The sequence below is a fragment of the Phyllopteryx taeniolatus genome, chromosome 1 (genome assembly GCF_024500385.1).
Source record: "Phyllopteryx taeniolatus isolate TA_2022b chromosome 1, UOR_Ptae_1.2, whole genome shotgun sequence".
Taxonomy (NCBI): domain Eukaryota; kingdom Metazoa; phylum Chordata; class Actinopteri; order Syngnathiformes; family Syngnathidae; genus Phyllopteryx; species Phyllopteryx taeniolatus.
The window spans coordinates 40,176,141-40,196,814 of record NC_084502.1 but is presented as its reverse complement, the minus strand read 5'-3'; the positions used below and the strand labels follow the sequence as shown (position 1 = coordinate 40,196,814).

At 45.4% G+C, this 20,674-nt stretch overlaps 1 protein-coding gene across 3 annotated transcripts in view; it reads right to left on the bottom strand.

The window, feature by feature from the left end:
* Positions 1-20,674, bottom strand: part of LOC133487892 (RNA-binding protein 38-like) — a 30,520-nt gene that overhangs the window by 6,046 nt on the left and 3,800 nt on the right. The window contains exons 2-4 of one of the 3 annotated variants that reach the window (XM_061795149.1): positions 20,365-20,488; positions 18,562-18,622; positions 2,409-2,454 (exon numbers count right to left, since the gene is read on the bottom strand). In XM_061795149.1, coding sequence (XP_061651133.1) covers positions 2,409-2,454; positions 18,562-18,622; positions 20,365-20,488 — 231 coding nt within the window. The remainder of the gene's footprint in view (positions 1-2,408; positions 2,455-18,561; positions 18,623-20,364; positions 20,489-20,674) is intronic. The other 2 variants (XM_061795154.1, XM_061795142.1) reach the window with 2 other exon arrangements.

Genomic DNA, 20,674 nt, shown 5'->3' with positions numbered 1-20,674 from the left:
TCTCCTCATCTCCAAAATGACAACTTTTCAGGAAATTAAAAAAGACTGCTTGCTTGAGTATCCAAATGCAGCTTTGTTCAAGTTGGTCTTATGCCCGATATTGCTGTCAAATATCATTGTTCATCAAATGAACAACAGATCCCACCCCAAAATTATGTTCAGTTGATGATCGCTAATTTAATACGCATCTTTAAAATGATACAAACACGAGTGCCACATCCTTGCAAGCCTCATGCATGAACACAAGAAACGTAGCGTAATGTCCAAAAACGGTCATCAATCATCACCAAAATGTATGCAGACATTTCTACTCATAGCAGCTGCAACCTCTGAAAATATTACAACGATCAGCCTAGTATTTTAGATTTAATAGACGTGACCCATGTTTCTTTTTCTCAAATGATTATGTATGGAGAGCAAAACGTTTTGGTCCAGAAAATGATAAATACCAGGCCGATTGTTCTGATATTTTCTGAGGTGTAAGTGGGCATGAATAGGGATGTACTCATAAAATTTGGTGAAGATTGGCCACAGCTTTGGGACATAAAGCGTAATGCTTTTGGCCGGGAGTTTGATGCCCTCGTCATCAGACGTTATGACACCCAGCCAAAGTCAGAGTCTCTCACGCATTGTCGCCTACAGAAAAGCTTTTGTGATCTATAGGAACTCTATTGGGGCAGCTCAGAGGCTTAAACTAATGAAACCTGTGTATACTGTATGTGCGGAAATGAATCTGCAAAGCACTTCCTCACGTGGGATGATCGATGTGGAAATGCATCCATAAAATCATAAATACCGGGCCGATTGTTCTGATACTGTATTTTCAAAGGTGTACGTGGGCATAAATAGGGAAGGCATTTGTAATGCCATCGATACAAAATTAAGCAGACATATGCGGAAATGGGCGGCACTTCTGCCTCACAGTTCTAAGGACCGGGGTTCAAATCCCAGCCCCACCTGTGTGGAGTTTGCATGTTCTCCCCGTGCCTGCGTGGTTTTCTCCGGGTACTCCGGTTTCCTCCCACATCCCAATGACATGCATGGTAGGTTGATTGAAAACTCAAAATTGCCCTTAGGTGTGAATGTGGGCGCGAATGGTTGTTTATATGTGCCCTGCGATTGACTGGCGACCAGTTCAGCTTGTACCCCGCCTCTCGCCCGTAAACAGCTGGGATAGGCTCCAGCACGCCCGCGACCCTTGTGAGGAGAAGCGGTACGGGAAAGAAGGCATTGCAACACTGGATATTTTTCAGCCTAAAAAGAATTTTAAAAAATACATCCATTTCAATATAGGCAAAATTTACACCACAGAATACATACAAGTTCAATGAGGAAATGTCCTCGCCTTCCGGCCTCTAAATTGGGAGGGCCAAATTCAGGCTGAAAATCGAATATTTCATCAGAAAACGAGCCTAAAATTACTAGTGAGTCTATTTTGGGGGGAATCTTTTCCACAGATATTCTATAGTTCTGGAAATAAAACTAAGTGCCAATGTTCTCACAATTATCTAGTTCCTTTGAACTTTAATTTACTAACTAGGCACACCTAAAATTGCCAAACGGGCAGAATAGCCGTGCAATTCATTTTGTGCGCTTCGACCCAAACGGGCAAAAATACTGGGAGGAGTAGATGCATATTGGTTCATTTATCAAACCTGAGATGAAGTGCAGTGGCTGATTTAATGTTTGAAATGTTTGTGAAATACCTGTAAAACAGATTTAAACCAGCAGCGCTGTGCGTAACGATAATGGCGGTTATTGTGGCAAGGAGGAGGCGTAGGTAAAATGAGAGGCGACAGAAGAACAAATCTTTTCTGCTCATTTAAACATTTTTGAAATGCCAGTTGAAACGTAACTGTTCAGCAATGCAATTTTAGATCTTCTGAATGTCCCTAGGAGGGCTGACTTGAAGCCAGTCACATCCAAGAAAGAGTTAAGCCATACTACCTATGACAAAATGTCTTTCAACTCTGAATTTCCATGCATCATAGTCATTTTAGCACACTGTGCCTGCTGGCCTCTCCGAGAGCCGATCACATGATGGAGCAATGTGTCTATTTAAATGACTTGTTCATTTACTGTAGATACTTGTGTACTTAATTGCTACATTTTTTTTATTTACAATAAATAATGTAGGCGGCACGGCGGACGACTTGTTAGCACATCTGCCTCACAGTTCTGAGGACCGGGGTTCAAATCCCGGCTCCACCTGTGTGGAGTTTGCATGTTCTCCCCGTGCCTGCGTGGGTTTTCTCCGGGCACTCCGGTTTCCTCCCACATCCCAAAAACATGCATGATAGGTTGATCGAAGACTGTAACTTGCCCATAGGTGTGAATGTCAGTGTGAATGGTTGTTTGTTTATATGTGCCCTCCGATTGGCTAGCGACTAGTTCAGGATGTACCTCACCTCTCGCCCGAAGATAGCTGGGATAGGCTCCAGCACGCTCGCGGCCCTAGGGAGGAGAAGCGGTACAGAAAACGGATGGATGGATAAATAATGTATCTTTGTTCATCTATTTATGCCAGTGAGGCATAGTGACAGACAGAACAAATGAATGGTCTTCTATTAAAGGGCAGGAAGTACATACAGCAATTAATGTATCCACTTTTTGTGACATTTTTTTTGTTGGTGTGCGTGAGATTTTTCAATTGTAAAATATGTGCCTTGGCTCAATAAAGGTTGGAAATCACTGCTCGAGTCAGGTCATGTATTCTAATCAGTCAGGTCAAACAGACATTACAAAATGACAGAAATAATGGGTGCTAACTTCCTGGAATTCAATTACTTTATTGTATAATTAAATTACTTCACACACACCAAAACTCTAGAGCATGATTCGATAGAATGCCAGGATATTTACGCACAACTGTTATTGCTAGCACTAGCTTGCTAGGCTACATAACATTTTGTTGCCTTCTTCCAAGCCGTATCGTATTAAAAGTACGTGAACATACCCCAAGCAAGCCTTAAACAAACGTCCTCTCCCGAGCACCGGTGACTACCAACATACGTTTTCCGCCATTTTGTTCTTATAAACACATGGCGCGATCCATTATTGCTGCCGTCGCCATGGTAACGAGTGTATCCGGTTGCATTTGAGTTGACAAGATCAAACCCAGTGATCTTAAAAAACAGGACGCGGTGGTATTGGAATACAAGATTTTATTACAGTAGTCTGACATAGTGCAATCGTGAAAGACCAAATTTGTCTTGTAGTCTGATTATGTGTTATCTGTCCCACACCGCTGACATGTTTAAAAAAAATATATAATTGCTTTATCTGTGGTCACATGTACGTCAAAAGACAAGGCTAAAAATAAACTAGCTTTTGGATTGGAATATACTGTACACGACGGCGACGTGGAGTAAATGTCTTTTGCAGAGCCGATCAATGATGTCACTGATCAGCATCCATCCATCCATTTTCTACCGCTTATCCTAGGTCGGGTCGCGGGGGCAGTAGCTTTAGCAAGGACACCCAGACTTCCCTCTCCCCAGCCACTTCATCCAGCTCTTCCGGGGGGAGACGTGGTCTCTCCAGCGTGTCCTTGGTCGTCCCCGGGGTCTCCTCCCGGTGGGACGTGCCTGGAACACCTCACCAGGGAGGCGTCCGAATCAGATGCTCCTCTCGATGTGGAGGAGCAGCGGCTCTAGTCTGAGATCCTCCCGGATGACCGACCTCCTCACCCTATCCCTAAGGGAGAGCCCGGACACCCTACGGAGGAAACTCATTTCGGTCGCTTGTATCCGGGATCTTGACCTATGGTCACGACCCACAGCTCGTGACCATAGGTGAGGGTAGGAACGTAGATTGACCGGTAAATCGAGAGCTTCGCCTTCGGCTTAGCTCCTTCTTTACCACAACGGACCGATACAAAGTCCGCATCAGTGCAGACGCTGCACCGATCCGCCTGTCGATCTCCCGTTCCATTCTTCCCTCACTCGTGAACAAGACCCCAAGATACTTGAACTCCTCCACTTGGAGCAGGAACTCATCCCAGTGTACAAAAATTGGTCCTAATTAACTGAACATGGGAGATTCCCAGGTGAATATTATTCATTTTACAATTTTTCCTAATTGGCTCCCTGGGTGAGAAGAATACACACCTTTAATGTAAGAGGACTCAAAGATTTCCAGTTTGTGGCTGAGAGATGGAGGCACTTGTCAATGACCATGCAGTGTCAACACACAAATTGCTGTTATTTACGCCACTATAATACAGTAGGGTTAAATGCCTCTTTAAGTCGTATAAATTGGAGTCGTTCAAATATTCTGGAACTTTATGTAGGAAAGCAGTACATGTCTCTAGCCTGGCTTCCCAGTACAACGTGGCTAATGCAACAATAAGTGGACAGTTCAAAAAGATGAGGGGAAAGTATACTACAGCGGTAAATCTGTTGTGTTTTTAGTTCCCTTGCCAGGCAGGCACACTGTGGTCATCCCATAATTTTTACACTTCTAAGTTGTATGACAGTGGAACGTTATTTAACATGTGCCTGTTCAATGACTCTGGAGGTCATTAGTTCAACTAGAATGAATTCATATGCAGTGGCGGCTAGTGGAGTTTTCATGGGGGTGTGGGTCTAAAACAAAGCTTTAGTGAACTATTGAAAGAAGCATGCATTGGAAACAGTAACCATCATTCAATCTTTTTAACTAAATCATTGCATGACATTCAAATTATAAGAGATATTTCTACCCTTTAAATTTACCAATGCGGACACATTCTTTCAGTGTTTAGAATAAGCACACAAAGCTACAGTCTGATGGAGCCACAAACCAAAAACATTGTTCGCGTTGTCAACAACGTAAAAAAAATAAATAAATAAAATTTTAAAAATGCAACTATGGAACAGCAGTGTTTAGCAAGGTACAGCCAACCCTGGGTTCAAATCCGCATTCACCAATTGGGAGCTGGACGCTGTAAACACTGTACTAAATCCTTGTACTCTAACCAACAGCAAGCAGTCTTAAGGCATAGCTAGTGAGGTCGCTCTGTAGCATACGCTGGAATTTGTTACATTTTTTTCATACTAAACAGTCGCTGACAAACTTCACTAGCTATACATTGTTACATTTTAGTCACATTTAAAATGTTAAACAAGCGCAGTAGTGATCAACACACACACACACACACGCACACACCAATGTTAGCCAACTTAACTTTAAAATTAAAGAGGTTTGATGAGATGTGGAATATTTTTTGTATAGGATGAGGACAGACTGCACATCAAACTTTAACGAGTGAATGGGGAAACATCTTTGCGCCCGAAACCGGAAATGAGTCATAAACTGAGACAACAGAGATAATCAAATCAATTTTACTCATCATTAACCATATAATATTTATCATGCTCAGCTAAAAAGTAGATATACTGGTAGATATATTTTGAAATATTTACATTTTAGTATTTCCATCCATCAATTTTCTGTAGTTAATTGAAAAAAGGGAATTTTTCCGTTGGTGTGAGTAGTTGTCTGTCTATATATGCCCTGCGATTGGCTGGCGACCTGCAGTCCCGTGTGTAGCGCACCAATCACCACAGGCTTTAGTGCACCCACGACCCTGAGTACAAGCAATACAGAAAATGGATGGAGGGATTCACATGGGAAATGTGTTTTGTTTTGTGACAAGACTAAATGGGAAATGGTGCAGCATTCGACATAGAGTACTAAATATCCATATTATGTACGGCAAGTACGCTCTTTGTCCTCACTAGAAAGACAATTCACCACTAGTAGAACGACTGTATCTTACTCGTAATGCTTTTTTTCCCACTTTTTGTGGCATTTTTGGCCTACTTGTATGCAATTAAACCATCCATCCATCCATTTTCTGTACCGCTTTTCCTCAGTAGGGTCGCGGGCGTGCTGGAGCCTATCCCAGCTATCTTCGGGCGAGAGGCGGGGTACACCAGCCAATCGCAGTGCAATTAAACCTTTCTAGTAAACTACTGTGCTGCACTAGTAATGCTGCTATGCCCAAATAGTAGGCATGTGTCACGCACTAGTAGCCTCCTGGACCCTATTAGTAGAACCAAAATGCTCACTTGTAGTTTTGCCTCACTAGTAATATGTAGTTGTCCTGCTAGCATGCCAAAATGTCCTACTAGTGTGCAGAAATGTCATACAGTAGTGGAAGGCAGTCGTGGACAAAACGTTCCTAGTAAGACAGTTGTTCCAATAGTGCTCTCATTTTATTTTACTCGTGAGGACAAATAGTGTACTCGTACTTTAAGCTAGATATTAAAGATATCGAATAGAGTAAATGCTCAAACGCCTTTCCATAGTGTTGGACTTCGGAGGTTCTACTGTCTTGTTTTCCAATGAGAAGTCAGTATAGAGCTTCAAAGACACTTTCTACTGGCCTGTTCTCAGCTCATCTTAAAGCAAATATGGAAAAAGCAGCAGTTTAAAAGTTTATCCGAAGTTCATCTATCTTGTCAGTGTGTCAAGCAGGGTGGTGCCCTGTGCCCACCCCCTGCACTAAAAACCTACAGCTATCTTTAAATTATACTACATTTTTAAAATATTATTGAGTCAGAGTCCCAATTTGGTGTTGAAATATTAATTAAACAAAAAGATAATTGAGTCAAAACGGGTACATTTTGAGAAAGAAAATAAACAACCTACCTCATTGATTTATTTTAGGGCCAATTTTGAGAAGGATTCCATTTCTTTGTTAGCTTTGTCTTTCAGTTGTTCTCTTTAAAGTCACAGGCACACTGATCATGTTACACGAGACTGCCCTTATTTTATAATGGAACATCAGACAACACTTATTTGAAAGTGTCATTGCAATACACAGGTATAACTCTTAAAGGGGCAGTTCTTTTATGAATGCTCGGCATCAAGATCAGAATACAAGTGACACAGTAAATCCACAGTTCCCTGTCATCCGCTCTGCGCAGCTGTCTTGATATCACCTCACCCAAAAGGCTTGTTTATACACGCGCGGGCGGTGACCGCGCTGATGTCACTGTGGCTATCCCGTGCGCAGTATGCCTTTATACTCGAGCGCAACCCACGCCGCTGTTTTGAAAATGTACTGCAGTTCTCCTCCAAGTAGCGGGGGTGGGGGGGGGCACAGGCCTCCAAATAGGGGGGGTGTGGGGGCACAGGGGAAACACGAGGTTGAGCTGACCACTGAGTCAGAAGTGCGACCTCACCAAGGGCTTTAGGCCAGTTGAACCGGTACCCCAAAGCGCAGACATAAGACGGTCTACGGTATAGCCACCTGGTCTAGGTTGCCACTTATATCCACAACGATGATCTGTTTCTTTTCTGTAACTGTAATGGATATTTTTGTTATCTTTATATTCTGATTACGTAATCCCACTACTATTCCTCTACTCCACAGGCCTGCACACAAACATCTCTGCTATGTTGATATGCTTGCGTCTCTGCATAAAATTCACCTTAAACCTGCTGCACACCGAGCGACGTGGCCGAATACAATTGAACTCTCGCGCAGTGTGCAGGGTTCGGCAACTAGTTTTCATTAGCGGCCGACTGTCGCTACATCACAGATGTAACCAATCAATCTAAGTGCAGATAAGCTTTCACACAAACAAACACATTTCCGTGTTTTAAGATAGCAATCGCTAGCTAGCTCGAGACCCAGCTGCCCGCTGTGCTGCCACCAAGCTATACAAATACAATTTACGCAGTATGCATATAATGTAGGGGTGGAACAGTTCACAAAATCCACAGTTCGGTTCGTATCTCAGTTTTATGGTGATGGTTTTCAGTTCAGTTCAGTGTGTGTTGACGCTTAAGAAAATTGTCTTGTATATTTTGTATTGTATTATTATTTTTATCAATCAGAAATATATCTTTGTTCGTCTATCTATGCCAGCGGCGTTTAGTGACCGACAGAGCAATTAAATGCTCTTACATTGGATGGCAAAAGGTACACTAAAGCGCTGTATCCACCTGTTGCTGTTCATCCATCCATCCATCCATTTTCTACCGCTTATCAGAGGTCGGGTCGCGGGGGCAGTAGCTTTAGCAGGGACGCCCAGACTTCCCTCTCCCCACCCACTTCATCCAGCTCTTCTGGGGGGATCCGCATGTCGATCTCCCGTTCCATTCTTCCCTCACTCGTGAACAAGACCCCGAGATACTTGAACTCCTCCACTTGGGGCAGGATCTCATCCCCGACCTGGAGAGGGAACGCCACCCTTTTCAGACTGAGGACCATGGTCTCAGATTTGGAGGTGCTGATTCTCATCCCAGCCGCTTCACACTCAGCTGCGAACTGCTCCAGTGAGAGTTGGAGGTCACGGCTTGATGAAGCCAACAGAACCACATCATCTGCAAAAAGCAGAGATGCAATACTGTGGCCACCAAACCAGACCCCCTCTACGCCTCGGCTGCGCCTAGAAATTCTGCCCATAAAATTTATGAACAGATTCGGGGACAAAGGGCAGCCTTGGCGGAGTCCAACCCTCACCGGGAACGAGTTCGACTTACTGCCGGATATGCGGACAAACTCTGACTCCGGTCGTACAGGGACCGAACAGCCCGTGTTGCTGTTCATACAACAGAATAAGTTGGCTTCATGCAAAAACATCAGCTTTGTATTCAATTAAACAAGCCCAGATTTCAAACTGAGTAAAATACATTTGTGACTAGATAAGATTTCAGTATTGATACATTTTATATCATCTTTAACCGTGAGATTTTTCTAATGTAAAAGAGGTGCGTTGCCTCCACATAGGTCTACGGTTGATCATCATATATATGTGAATGAGCTCGGCGCATGCATAAAGTTCACTCGATAAACTTCATCTTTATGTTACCAGCAGCACTGATGTATGCTTCCAATCATAAATATCCATATCCATAAATATTGGGGCATGAACACAATTGTCATCTTTGTGGCTCTAAACACCACCACAATGGATTTGTGGTGTGCTTTAAGTGCAGACTTTCATCTTTAGTTTGAGGGTATTTACATACCCCTCCTTGAGCCGTCACCTTATTGTGGTGGAGGGGTTTGTGTGTCCCAATGATCCTAGGAGCTAAGTTGTCTGGGGTTTTATGCCCCTGGCAGGGTCACCCATGGCAAACTGGTCCTAGGTGAAGGACCAGACAAAGCATGACTCAAAGACCCCTTATGATGACGACAAAAAGTGGACACAGGTTTCCCTTGCCCGGACGTGGGTCACCGGGGCCCCCCTCTGGAGCCAGGTCTGGAGGTGGGGCTCGAAGTCGAGCGCCTGGTGGCCGGGCCTGTACCCATGGGGCCCGGCAGGGCACAGCCCGAAAGGGTAACGTGGGTCCCCCTTCCCATGGGCTCACCACCTGTGGGAGGGGCCATAGGTGTCGGGTGCAATGCGAGCTGGGCGGTGGCCGAAAGCTGGGACCCGGCTACAGAGGTTGGCTCTAGGGACGTGGAATGTCACCTCTCTGGCAGGGAAGGAGCCCGAGGACCTTGGTCTCAGATTTGGAGGTGCTGATTCTCATCCCATTCGCTTCACACTCAGCTGCGAACTTCTCCAGTGAGAGTTGGAGGTCAGAGCTTGATGAAGCCAACAGAACCACATCTGCAAAAAGCAGAGATGCAATTCTGAGGCCACCAAACCGGACCCCCTCTACGCCTCGGCTGCGCCTAGAAATTCTGTCCATAAAAGTTATGAACAGAATCGGTGACAAAGGGCAACCTTGGCGGAGTCCAACCCTCACCGGAAACGAGTGCGACTTACTGCCGGATATGCGGACCAAACTCTGACTCCGGTCGTACAGGGACCGAACAGCCCGTATCAGGGGGTTCGGTACTCCATACTCCCGAAGCACCCCCCACAGGACGGCAAACGCCTTCTCCAAGTCCACAAAATGCATGTAGACTGGTTGGGCGAACTCCCATGCACCCTCGAGGATCCTGCCAAGGGAGCAGAGCTGGTCCACTGTCCCACCGCCAGTACAAAAACCACACTGCTCCTCCTGAATCTGAGATTCAACTTCCCGACGGACCCTCCTCTCTAGCACCCCGGAATAGACCTTACCAGGGAGGCTGAGGAGTGTGATCCCCCTGTAGTTGGAACACACCCTGTTCTTAAAAAGGGGGACCACCACCCCAGTCTGCCAATCCAGAGGCACTGTCCCCGATGTCCACGCGATGTTGCAGAGGCGTGTTAACCAGGAGAGCCCTACAACATCCAGAGCCTTGAGGAACTCCGGGCGAATCTCATCCACCCCTGGGGCCCTGCCACCGAGGAGCTTTTTAACCACCTCGGTGACCTCAACCCAAGAGATAGGAGAACCCGCCTCAGAGAACCCAAACTCTGCTCCCTCATAGGAAGGGGTGTCGGTGGAATTGAGGAGGTCTTCGAAGTATTCTCCCCACCAGCTCACAACATCCAGAGTTGAGGTCAGCAGCGCCCCATCCCCACAATACACAGTGTTGATGGTGCACTGCTTCCCCCTCCTGAGACGCCGGATTGTGGACCAGAATTTCCTCAAAGCCGTCCGGAGGTCTTTCTCCATGGCCTCACCGAACTCCTCCCATACCAGAGTTTTTGCTTCAGCGACCACTAAAGCTGCATTCCGCTTGGCCAGCCGGTACCCATCAGCTGCCTCAGGAGTCCCACAGGCCAACAAGGGCCGATATGACTCCTTCAACTTGACGGCATCCCTCACCGTTGGTGTCCACCAACAGGTTCGGGGATTGCCGCCACGACAGGCACCTTACGGCCACAGCTCCAGCCGGCGGCCACAGCAATGGAGGCGCGGAACATGGTCCACTCGGACTCTATGTCCCCCGCCTCCCCCGGAACATGAGCAAAGTTCTGTCGGAGGTGGGAATTGAAACTCCTTCTGACAGGGGATTCCGCCAGACGTTCCCAGCAAACCCTCACAATACGTTTGGGCATCTTCCCCCACCATCGGCGCGAACTCACCACCAGGTGGTGATCAGTTGACAGCGCCGCCCCTCTCTTCACCCGAGTGTCCAAGACATGCAGCTGCAAGTCCAATGACACGACCACAAAGTCGCCCATCGAACTGCGACCTAGGGTGTCCTGGTGCCAAGTGCACGTGTGGACACCCTTATGCTTGAACATGGTGTTCGTTATGTACAATCCATGGTGAGCACAGAAGTCCAATAACAGAACACCGCTCGGGTTCTGATCGGGGGGCCGTTCCTCCGTGAGCTTTGAAGTCCCCCAGCAGAACGATGGAGTCCCCAGCGGGAGCGCTCTCCAGCACCCCCTCCAAGGACTCCAAAAAGGGTGGGTACTCTGAACTGCTGTTTGGTGCATAGGCAAAAACAACAATCAGGACCCGTCCCCACACCCGAAGGCGGACGGAGGCTACCCTCTCGTCCACCGGGGAGAACCCCAACGTACAGGCGCCGAGCCGGGGAGCAATAAGTATACCCACACCTGCTTGGCGCCTCTCACCGTGGGCAACTCCAGAGTGCAAGAGAGTCCAACCCCTCTCGAGAGGACTGGTGGAGGAGAGTCCGACTATATCTAGTCGGAACTTCTCGACCTCACACACCAGCTTGGGCTCCTTCCCTGCCAGAGAGATGACATTCCACGTCCCTAGAGCCAGCCTCTGTAGCCGGGGATTGGATCGCCAAGGTCCCCGCCTTCGGCCACCGCCCAGCTCGCATTGCACCCGACACCTATGGCCCCTCCCACAGGTGGTGAGCCCATGGGAAGGGCGACCCACGTTACCCTTTCGGGCTGTGCCCTGCCGGGCCCCATGGGTACAGGCCCGGCCACCAGGCGCTCGCCTTCGAGCCCCACCTCCAGGCCTGGCTCCAGAGGGGGGCCCCGGTGACCCACGTTCGGGCAAGGGAAACCTGTGTCCATTTTTTGTCATCATCATAAGGGCCATGCTTTGTCTGGTCCTTCACCTAGGACCTGTTTGCCGTGGGTGACCCTGCCAGGGGCATAAAGCCCCAGACAACGTAGCTCCTAGGATCATTGGGACACACAAACCCCTCCACCACAATAAGGTGACAGCTCAAGGAGGGGTATGTAAATACCCTCAAACTAAAGATGAAAGTCTGCAGTTAAAGCACATCACAAATCCATTGTGGTGGTGTTTAGAGCCACAAAGATGACAATTGTGTTCATGCCCCAATATTTATGGATATGGATATTTCTGATTGGAAGCATACAGCAGTGCTGCTGGTAACATAAAGATGAAGTTTATAGAGTGAACTTTATGCATGTGCCGAGCTCATTCACATATATATGATGATCAACCGTAGACCTTTATTGAGGCAACGCACCTATTTTACATTAGAAAAATCTCACAGTTAAAGATGATATAAAATGTATCAATACTGAAATCTTATCTAGTCACAAATGTATTTTACTCAGTTTGAAATCTGGGCTTGTTTAATTGAATACAAAGCTGATGTTTTTGCATGAAGCCAACTTATTCTGTTGTATGAACAGCAACACGGGCTGTTCGGTCCCTGTACGACCGGAGTCAGAGTTTGGTCCGCATATCCGGCAGTAAGTCGAACTCGTTCCCGGTGAGGGTTGGACTCCGCCAAGGTTGCCCTTTGTCATCGATTCTGTTCATAACTTTTATGGACAGAATTTCTAGGCGCAGCCGAGGCGTAGAGGGGGTCCGGTTTGGTGGCCACAGTATTGCATCTCTGTTTTTTGCAGATGATGTGGTTCTGTTGGCTTCATCAAGCCGTGACCTCCAACTCTCACTGGAGCAGTTCGCAGCTGAGTGTGAAGCGGCTGGGATGAGAATCAGCACCTCCAAATCTGAGACCATGGTCCTCAGTCTGAAAAGGGTGGCATGCCCTCTCCAGGTCGGGGATGAGATCCTGCCCCAAGTGGAGTTCAAGTATCTTGGGGTCTTGTTCACGAGTGAGGGAAGAATGGAACGGGAGATCGACAGGCGGACCGGTGCAGCATCTGCAGCGATGCGGACTTTGTATCGATCAGTTGTGGTAAAGAAGGAGCTAAGCCGGTCGATCTACGTTCCTACCCTCACCTATGGTCACGAGCTGTGGGTCATGACCGAAAGAACAAAATCCCGGATATAAGCGGCCAAAATGAGTTTCCTCCACAGGGTGTTCGGGCTCTCCCATAGAGATAGGGTGAGAAGCTCGGTCATCCGGGAGGATCTCAGAGTAGAGCCGCTGCTCCTCCACATCGAGAGGAGCCAGATGAGGTGGCTGGGGCATCTGATTCGGATGCCTCCCGGACGCCACCCTGGTGAGGTGTTCCGGGCACATCCCACCGGGAGGAGACCCCGGGGATGACCCAGGACACGCTGGAGAGACTACATCTTTCGGCTGGTCTGGGAACGCCTCGGGATCCCCCCGGAAGAGCTGGATGAAGTGGCTGGGGAGAGGGAAGTCTGGGTGTCCCTGCTAAAGCTACTGCCCCCGCGACCCGACCTCAGATAAGCGGTAGAAAATGGATGGATGGTATTTACATCCAAACCAGGTAAACGGTGCAGAAATTACAACAGTTCGTGTTCATGCCACCCACTTTTTAAAGGCTAACTCGTTTCATGCTAGCATCGCGTATCCGCCGGTGAAGTAAAGTTTCCGTGTTAATCAAAACACCTCTGTCACAAACATAGCGATATCACCTCCGTGGTACTTCTCGGAGAAACTCGTTGCGTGACAAATGTGTCTGTGCCACCATCTTGGCTGACTTCCTACTGTGTTTAGGGGTGACACTCACTCCTCATTGGTAAATGGAAAAAGATAAAAATTAAAAAAAGAGTCGAGTATGAACCAAACGGAGCACGTGAACCTAACCGAAACAGTCGAACTGAAGCGTTTTGATGGTTTTCAAAAAACGTTCCATCCCTACAACAGAGCGAACACAACACCCCACACTTCAAAATAATGATATAAGCAATCATACGGTAGATGTTTTTATAGCACACAATGCTATTTATTGTTGTATTGCATATCTCTACACATACATTTTTTTTAATTTGCAGGTGTTGGTACTGTATACTAAAAAACAAAGAGCCAGCCCCCGTTTGTGTGTGTGTGTGTATACTTTCATTTTAGTTTCAGTGTGAAGTGTCAAAGTTATTTTAGATTTAGAAAAAGGGCGACTCCCTCTTAAACGTGAATGTTCTTCCTTGCTGCAGGAAACTTCCAATCAAGCCATCATCACTCATTCATTCATCTGGGTCAGCGTCAGTTCTCTCATCACTCATTCAGAAATTGAAGAATACAATATTAATAGCACTCGGAGCAATTGATTTTTTTTTTTTTTTTTTTTTTTTTTTTTTTTTAAATGGACTTTTCTGTCGCCTTGGGATGAGAGCTTGGCATCTTGAAGTGGGGCAGCGCACACAACAAAATATTGCTTGTATGTTACAAAAAAACAAAACCACAGTACCTAAATTTTTTTCAGCTTCTCAATATTACATAGACCGTTATGACACTGGTTAACCCTGTCATCCACCAGAGTAAAGCTTGGTTTATGCTTGACGCATGTACGTTGCGCGCGGAAAGACATGCGGAATCAGGTTGATACAATTTTTGCAGCATTTAGACTTGCTTGCCCCCACTGTTAGCCAATATTCTCCCAGACAGTGTGGAGCATCTACGTCATACCAACAACACGAAACCATAATAGAAATGGAAAACACTTGTTTCCGCCGCCGAATGGAGCTTTTGCTTGTCCGCCATGTTTTTCCATGCGGGTCCGTCTGTGTAATTACACATTTTTGTAGGTGGAGAGTGCAGAAAATTTGGGCCATACTGACGCTGTGCGGAGGAGCGTGGTTGGTGAAATGATGTAATTTTGCCACGCGGAGCCGTGCAGACCTCGCGGATGTGCCAAGCATAAACTAAGCTTCACATGCAGCAATGTCAAGTCATTGTCTCGAACTCATCGGCTCTCTTGTTTCACTGAGTCATGTGGCAGCTGAACTTCCATCACACATTCACCGTGCAGCCAAAAAGTCCTAACACACCAAGGCCATGGTCGGCCACGTCGGGCTGGCTGAAGTGATGGCGGACACACCGCAACGACTCGACCCCACACCAGACCTGGTGCACACGAGTGAGAAGTAATGCCCCTTGATACCATCAGGTGGCAGTGATCAGTGTCTTCTTTTTATTTTAAAAGTAACCAGAAGCTCTACGACCATGCGTGAATAAAGCATTTCTGCTTCATTTTCACTCTCGCTGTTAAGAAGTTGCAGTTAGCACTGGCATTGTCAGTCCTTGATCTTTTGCTTGTGAATTGAAGAAGTAACAAAGCAGCTAAGGCAAAAGAGAGAGAAACCGCCATAAAGCAGTACGGTTCGATCAGATTGAGTTCAAATGTTTTTCAGCGTTCCAAAAAGCCAATAATAGAGTTTTAGTTTTGTGTATTGAAATTACTCGCAAATACATCATAGTTGTGTTTGTAATGAATCTTACAGTGAAAAACATTTCTATCACACTCACCCACAATACACATAACATTCACATCAACAACAACAGGATCACACACTCAAGTCTCGCTCTGTGATGTTATGCCGTTAACGTGTGAGGTGGTCGGTCACCTTCCTCAGAGCCACAGCAACAGACAGACCACCCTCGAGATAACAGCAGTCAGATGTATTGATGTGCTACTGAGAGGCGCTATGAGACGGGGCTGCGCATTCTGTGTTCAGAACAATCTACAGAAGTGTCAGCCTCCATCTTGCTGCTCTGCTCTTAGACATGTTGTGGCTTGACTGTTGAAGAAGCAAACCGCATATGCCTATGTATGTACTTCACTCACTAGACCATCAATATCACATTTTTGTATATTGTAAAAAAATACTTGCCTCATCACTCCCTCACACTAAATGTGCCACTTTGGTTGTCCAGCGGGTACTGCACTTCAGTCTTCCACTTTTTCTTTCGTTCCACCAGCTAAAGGTATTACTTAAGTGATTATTAAAATGTATTATTTTTTTCTGAATTCTTGACATATGCATTGCAACACATCAAATAATTGGTTATTCTTCACAACCCATCGAGAGTAAATGTGTGTTCTGTTGTAGTTTCTCAATCTCTGTTGTATTTCATCGCAAAAGCGTTGGGGTTGAGGTAGGGGTCTGTGTGTTCGTTCTTTCACACCAAATTCATCCAAAATTCACTCATACTTGCCTTTAGCACTATTTCCACTGTTATGGGTCATTTGCATACAATTTCATCAATAACGGTAAAGACGCATTTTTTTTTTTTTTTTAAATGCCACCTTAGTTTTATATATCTGTGAATGTCTCCCCATGCTCAAACAATCAAACTTAAAAGTCCTATTTTTTAAAAGTTCGATGATTTTAAATTGTTGGCATTCATAGTAAAGGCAGTCCCTATTGACAGAGCAAATGGTGGAGGCCCACTGAAATATACTTTATAATGGTAAAGACAAAAGTGTATTACAGTAAAGACAAAGAGCTTCATAAAAATCGTGGTATATCCATCCATCTCAGAAATAACATTATTTTTCTGTCTGCTATTGTGTACGTAAAATGGCTGCCTCATCCTGTCACTTCAGCTCACAGATCCCTCTGGTGTATTGCACCAACATAATGAGGCCCTCCAGCAGCATTAACCAGACATGCAAACACCAAAGGCATGAAAACGGTGACCAGAGGGGGTCTGTGGAGATCCCCCAAGTCCCTGCAGAAATTCTCTAAAAAGTACAATAAGGCAAAAAAAAAAAAAAAAATTATAATTCTTCACACAGAAAAACTTATTTACACCTCTCATGTACAGGTTGATGTACAAATTTAAGATTAAAATTTAATTTGCCTCATTTCCTTGCTTTTTTGTTCTGGCTTCCAACTTGAGGCCAGAAAAATGTTGCTTAAAAGTAAGAGGAGCAATAGAGGATGTCCGCTCCAGAGGTGGGTAGAGTAGCCAAACATTGTCCTCAAATCAGAGTACTGTTACTTGACAATAATGCGACTCAAGTAAAAGTAGTCCTCCAAAAAATTACTTGAGTAAGAGTAAAAAGTACGCAGTGAAATTATTACTCAAATACTGACTAAATAGTGAGTAACTTCGGATTTTAATTTTTTTTTAACCACTGCATGAAAATAAAAAAAAAAATTACAAAATAAAATGTGAATGTACAAATTCTGATACTGCTGTTTGTGTGTATGCACAGTCAAAACATCTGAAATTTACTGCACGGTGTTTTCTCAAGTTATAAGTGAGCTGAAATGTCCACGTTTGGGCAGAGTGTGCCAGACAAATACTACAATACATCAAAGCTGTTGTTTTTGTTCGTCTAATTGTAAACAAGAGTAGCACGCCGTTGCCTTCATTGTAATGACGACCTTCCCAACATGCCCACCATGTATGCATGACGGTCAGCGGGGCAGGCTTATCTAGTGTTAATATCCATGTCCGGGAAGCCCAATGGAAGATGTTGTCTGAGGTCATGTGACTTTGTGTCGTTTGATTGATGAACTAGACAAACGTCAGTAGCGCTTAAATTGGATGACACAAATAGCGCCCGACGCGGAAGTCGAAGTCATAGTCTCGCGCACAAAATAGTTGACAAATAAGCAATAATTGATAAATAAAAGTAGCGAGCGACATTCAGATCATTGTAACAGAGTAAAAGTACCATGACTTATTAACAGCAGAAGCGGCGGGGAAGTTTTTTTCTGGTCTCGGCAACTCCTGTGACTTTGAGCGCAGAACCTCAGGCCCCATTTTAATCCACCGCCGAGCAATATTCACAATTAGATCTCTGTGTGGATGTGTGGAATGGATCTAGCTGCTAGCGTTCAAGGAGTACGACACAACCTATGACGTCAGTGACGTCGACCCCCCCCCCCCCCCGAGGAAAAACTCATCGGATCTATACGATTTACGTAAATGGCCTATTTTGAGTTCAAAACGGCAAATTACGCATGTATGATTAACGGTGAAGACAGCTCGAGTGTAAAAGAAGGACCGTTTGTAAAAGAACAAAAAAAAAAAGGCACTCTGAAGACACTAAGATGCATTTGTCTTACTTTTCATGGAAAAGGCATATTAAGCAATAGGAGAACAATCCTATACTACCCATCCAAAAATGTTATTAGCATGTTCAAAAAACAAGTTCATTTTGGACACCTAATGGTAAAGACATTTTGGCATTAAAAGTTTGAAAAATATTACTTTAGAATTTTTTTTTTTTTTTTCTTAGAAACAATTATGACTTTTTGATGGATAACAACAGCTAATAATTGAAATATTGATATCAGTAAATTGGGCCATGTCTTCACCATAGTTGATCAAACTGGCTGAAAATGACTATTCTTCTCTTACCTTCTATGCAAAACAGTGGATCCTAATAGGATGTGTTTTAGTGATCCAACAATCCCTGAGTGAAAGAGTGTGTTTAGATGACAGCAGCTGTGTGTGAGTATGTGCGTGCACGTGTCCATTGTTGCGTGTGTGTGAGTGTGTGTGTATGTGTGCATGGAAGTTTAACTAAGTGGCTTGCTGCCTCAGTGAAGCTGAAGTCAACCGTGATTGAAATCCAGAACCCTGCGTCTTGTGTGTTTAACAGACCAGAAGAAGTGAAAGTCAACATCGCAAATACAAGTATTGATTGGTCTCAGCCTTACCCGTAGTGCCGTTGAGCCCATGCAGGGTGGACTTGCTGGACTTGAACCGCAGCAGAGAGACCTGCAGCCGAATGAGAGGCAGTGGTGAGGCAAGGTCCATTCTCTCTCTTTCTCCTTCTTCAGATTCAAGCATGTATACAAGGATATTGCTGACTGACTGCCAGTCCCTTGACATGCAACGTCTGTGACCTCGCTGCCTTCAAGGTTCATCAGGAATGAGCTGAGGCTGAGTAAGACAGAGAAATTCATCCATCTCTTCATTCCTCCAGCCATTTGCCCCCCTGTTGTAGCTCCTCTTCTTCCCCATCTCTTTTGTTCCAACGTATATAGAAATCTTTCTTTTAGGTTGCATAAAGAGGCAACAGACATGCTCTTATTCCCCCCCAATGTGCTGCACTTACACACAAATAATACCAAGCACTGCCATCTCCCATTAGCAGCACGCTTGCATGCGTCAGAGTGCTGGCCTGCCGATGAGGACACACACTCAGTGGTTGTTGGCTGTTAGTCAGTCGCATTTACACGCAACTGTGTTTTCACCGTAAAGCTCCAAAGGGGGCTGTCAATGTTTGGTGTGCAGCAGGATGTTGTTTGGAAAACAAGCATGTGGACTGGTGGTTCACAATGAAAATGCCTGGCGGCAAGCAAGCTGTGCATGAACCCAAGTGGAAAACGTACGGACAACAAATACTGGATGAATGGTGGCCCTGAATATTTTATACCGCTAACTTGACTTTTCTCCACAGTTCGCATTTTTTTTTTAGATGACCTTCCTTTTGGGAACTGAGTCCTCAAATTCCAGAACAGGATTAGAATCATCTTTATTTGCAAAGTATGTCCAAAAAACACAAGGAATTTGTCTCCGGTAGTTGGAGCCGCTCTAGTACGACAACAGACAGTGAATTGACAGAGAACACTTTTGAGACAAAGACATTAACAAAAACAGTCATTGAGAAATAAAGGGTTGCTTGTTATCTGGTAATGCCGGTACAAATTATTATTATTATTTTTTTTTTGACAATTGTGCAAAAAGATGCAGAGTCCTTTAGCACTTAGAACAGAATGACTAATCTCGCAATAGTGCGGTGCAATGACCATTGTGCAAAGGGCACCAAGACTTCAAGGAGTGTATGCAGTTTAAAGTGACGAGTAGTGCGATAATCTGGGACAATGTTGATTGTGCAAATCTTGCAGATACTCCTCAGTCAGTGTGCAAATGGAGCAGATGCTACTCTGGCATGAGTGGCCAGTATTGGTCAACAACAGATATGCAAATAGTGCAGCGTGGCGAGACTACTACAGTGAGTATATAATTTGCCCGACAGAAATGTGACAACAAACTCAGACAAAAAAATTGCCAGCACGGTGCAATGGAATTGTAGGTTAGCTGTTTAAGAAGTTGATTGCAAGAGTACATACATACTTTTGTGTTGGATTACACTTGGGATGACACCTGAACACAGTGACACATCTACTGAGAGAAAACAGAAACTGCAAATTTTTTGGTCCTGTAGTTGTGCATCTATTTTAAATTATTCATATAATAATATAGCCCAATCCATTTTCTGTACCGCCTATCCTCACTACGGTTGCAGGCTAGCTGAGGCCTATCCCAGCTGACTTTGGGAGACAGGTGGGGTACTTCATGGATGCAGCTGGGAGGAAGTATACTTATAAGAAGGTTTGCCATAAATACGCAGCTAAAAGATGAAGACAGAACCGGCAAAGCTGAAGGCCGTTTCCAGCATAAAGGAAGCGTACAAAGTTTGGCAGGTAAGTGACTGCCTGGAAAAACACACTCACTTGTCTGCGAGCTGCGTGGCTTGGCTCCCAAGTACGCCAGGTTGACATTGGCCTTCCTGCCGTCGATGATGGGGTTTGCATCCTTGCATGCCTGCTCTGCGGCTGCGCTGTCTGCCATGGTCACCTGTAGACACAACATCCCGCAGGTCAACTCCAAAAGCACACCAACTGCATCATGTGTAAAAACCCATGGAAGAGCCTGTCCATGCACAAAGGAGGTGGGAGGGCCCTCTTTTGTGTATGTTCCATGGGCAGCCCACAGAAAGCTGCCATCCTTGTCTCTCTTCCCCAAAAACTAGACTATGGTTTA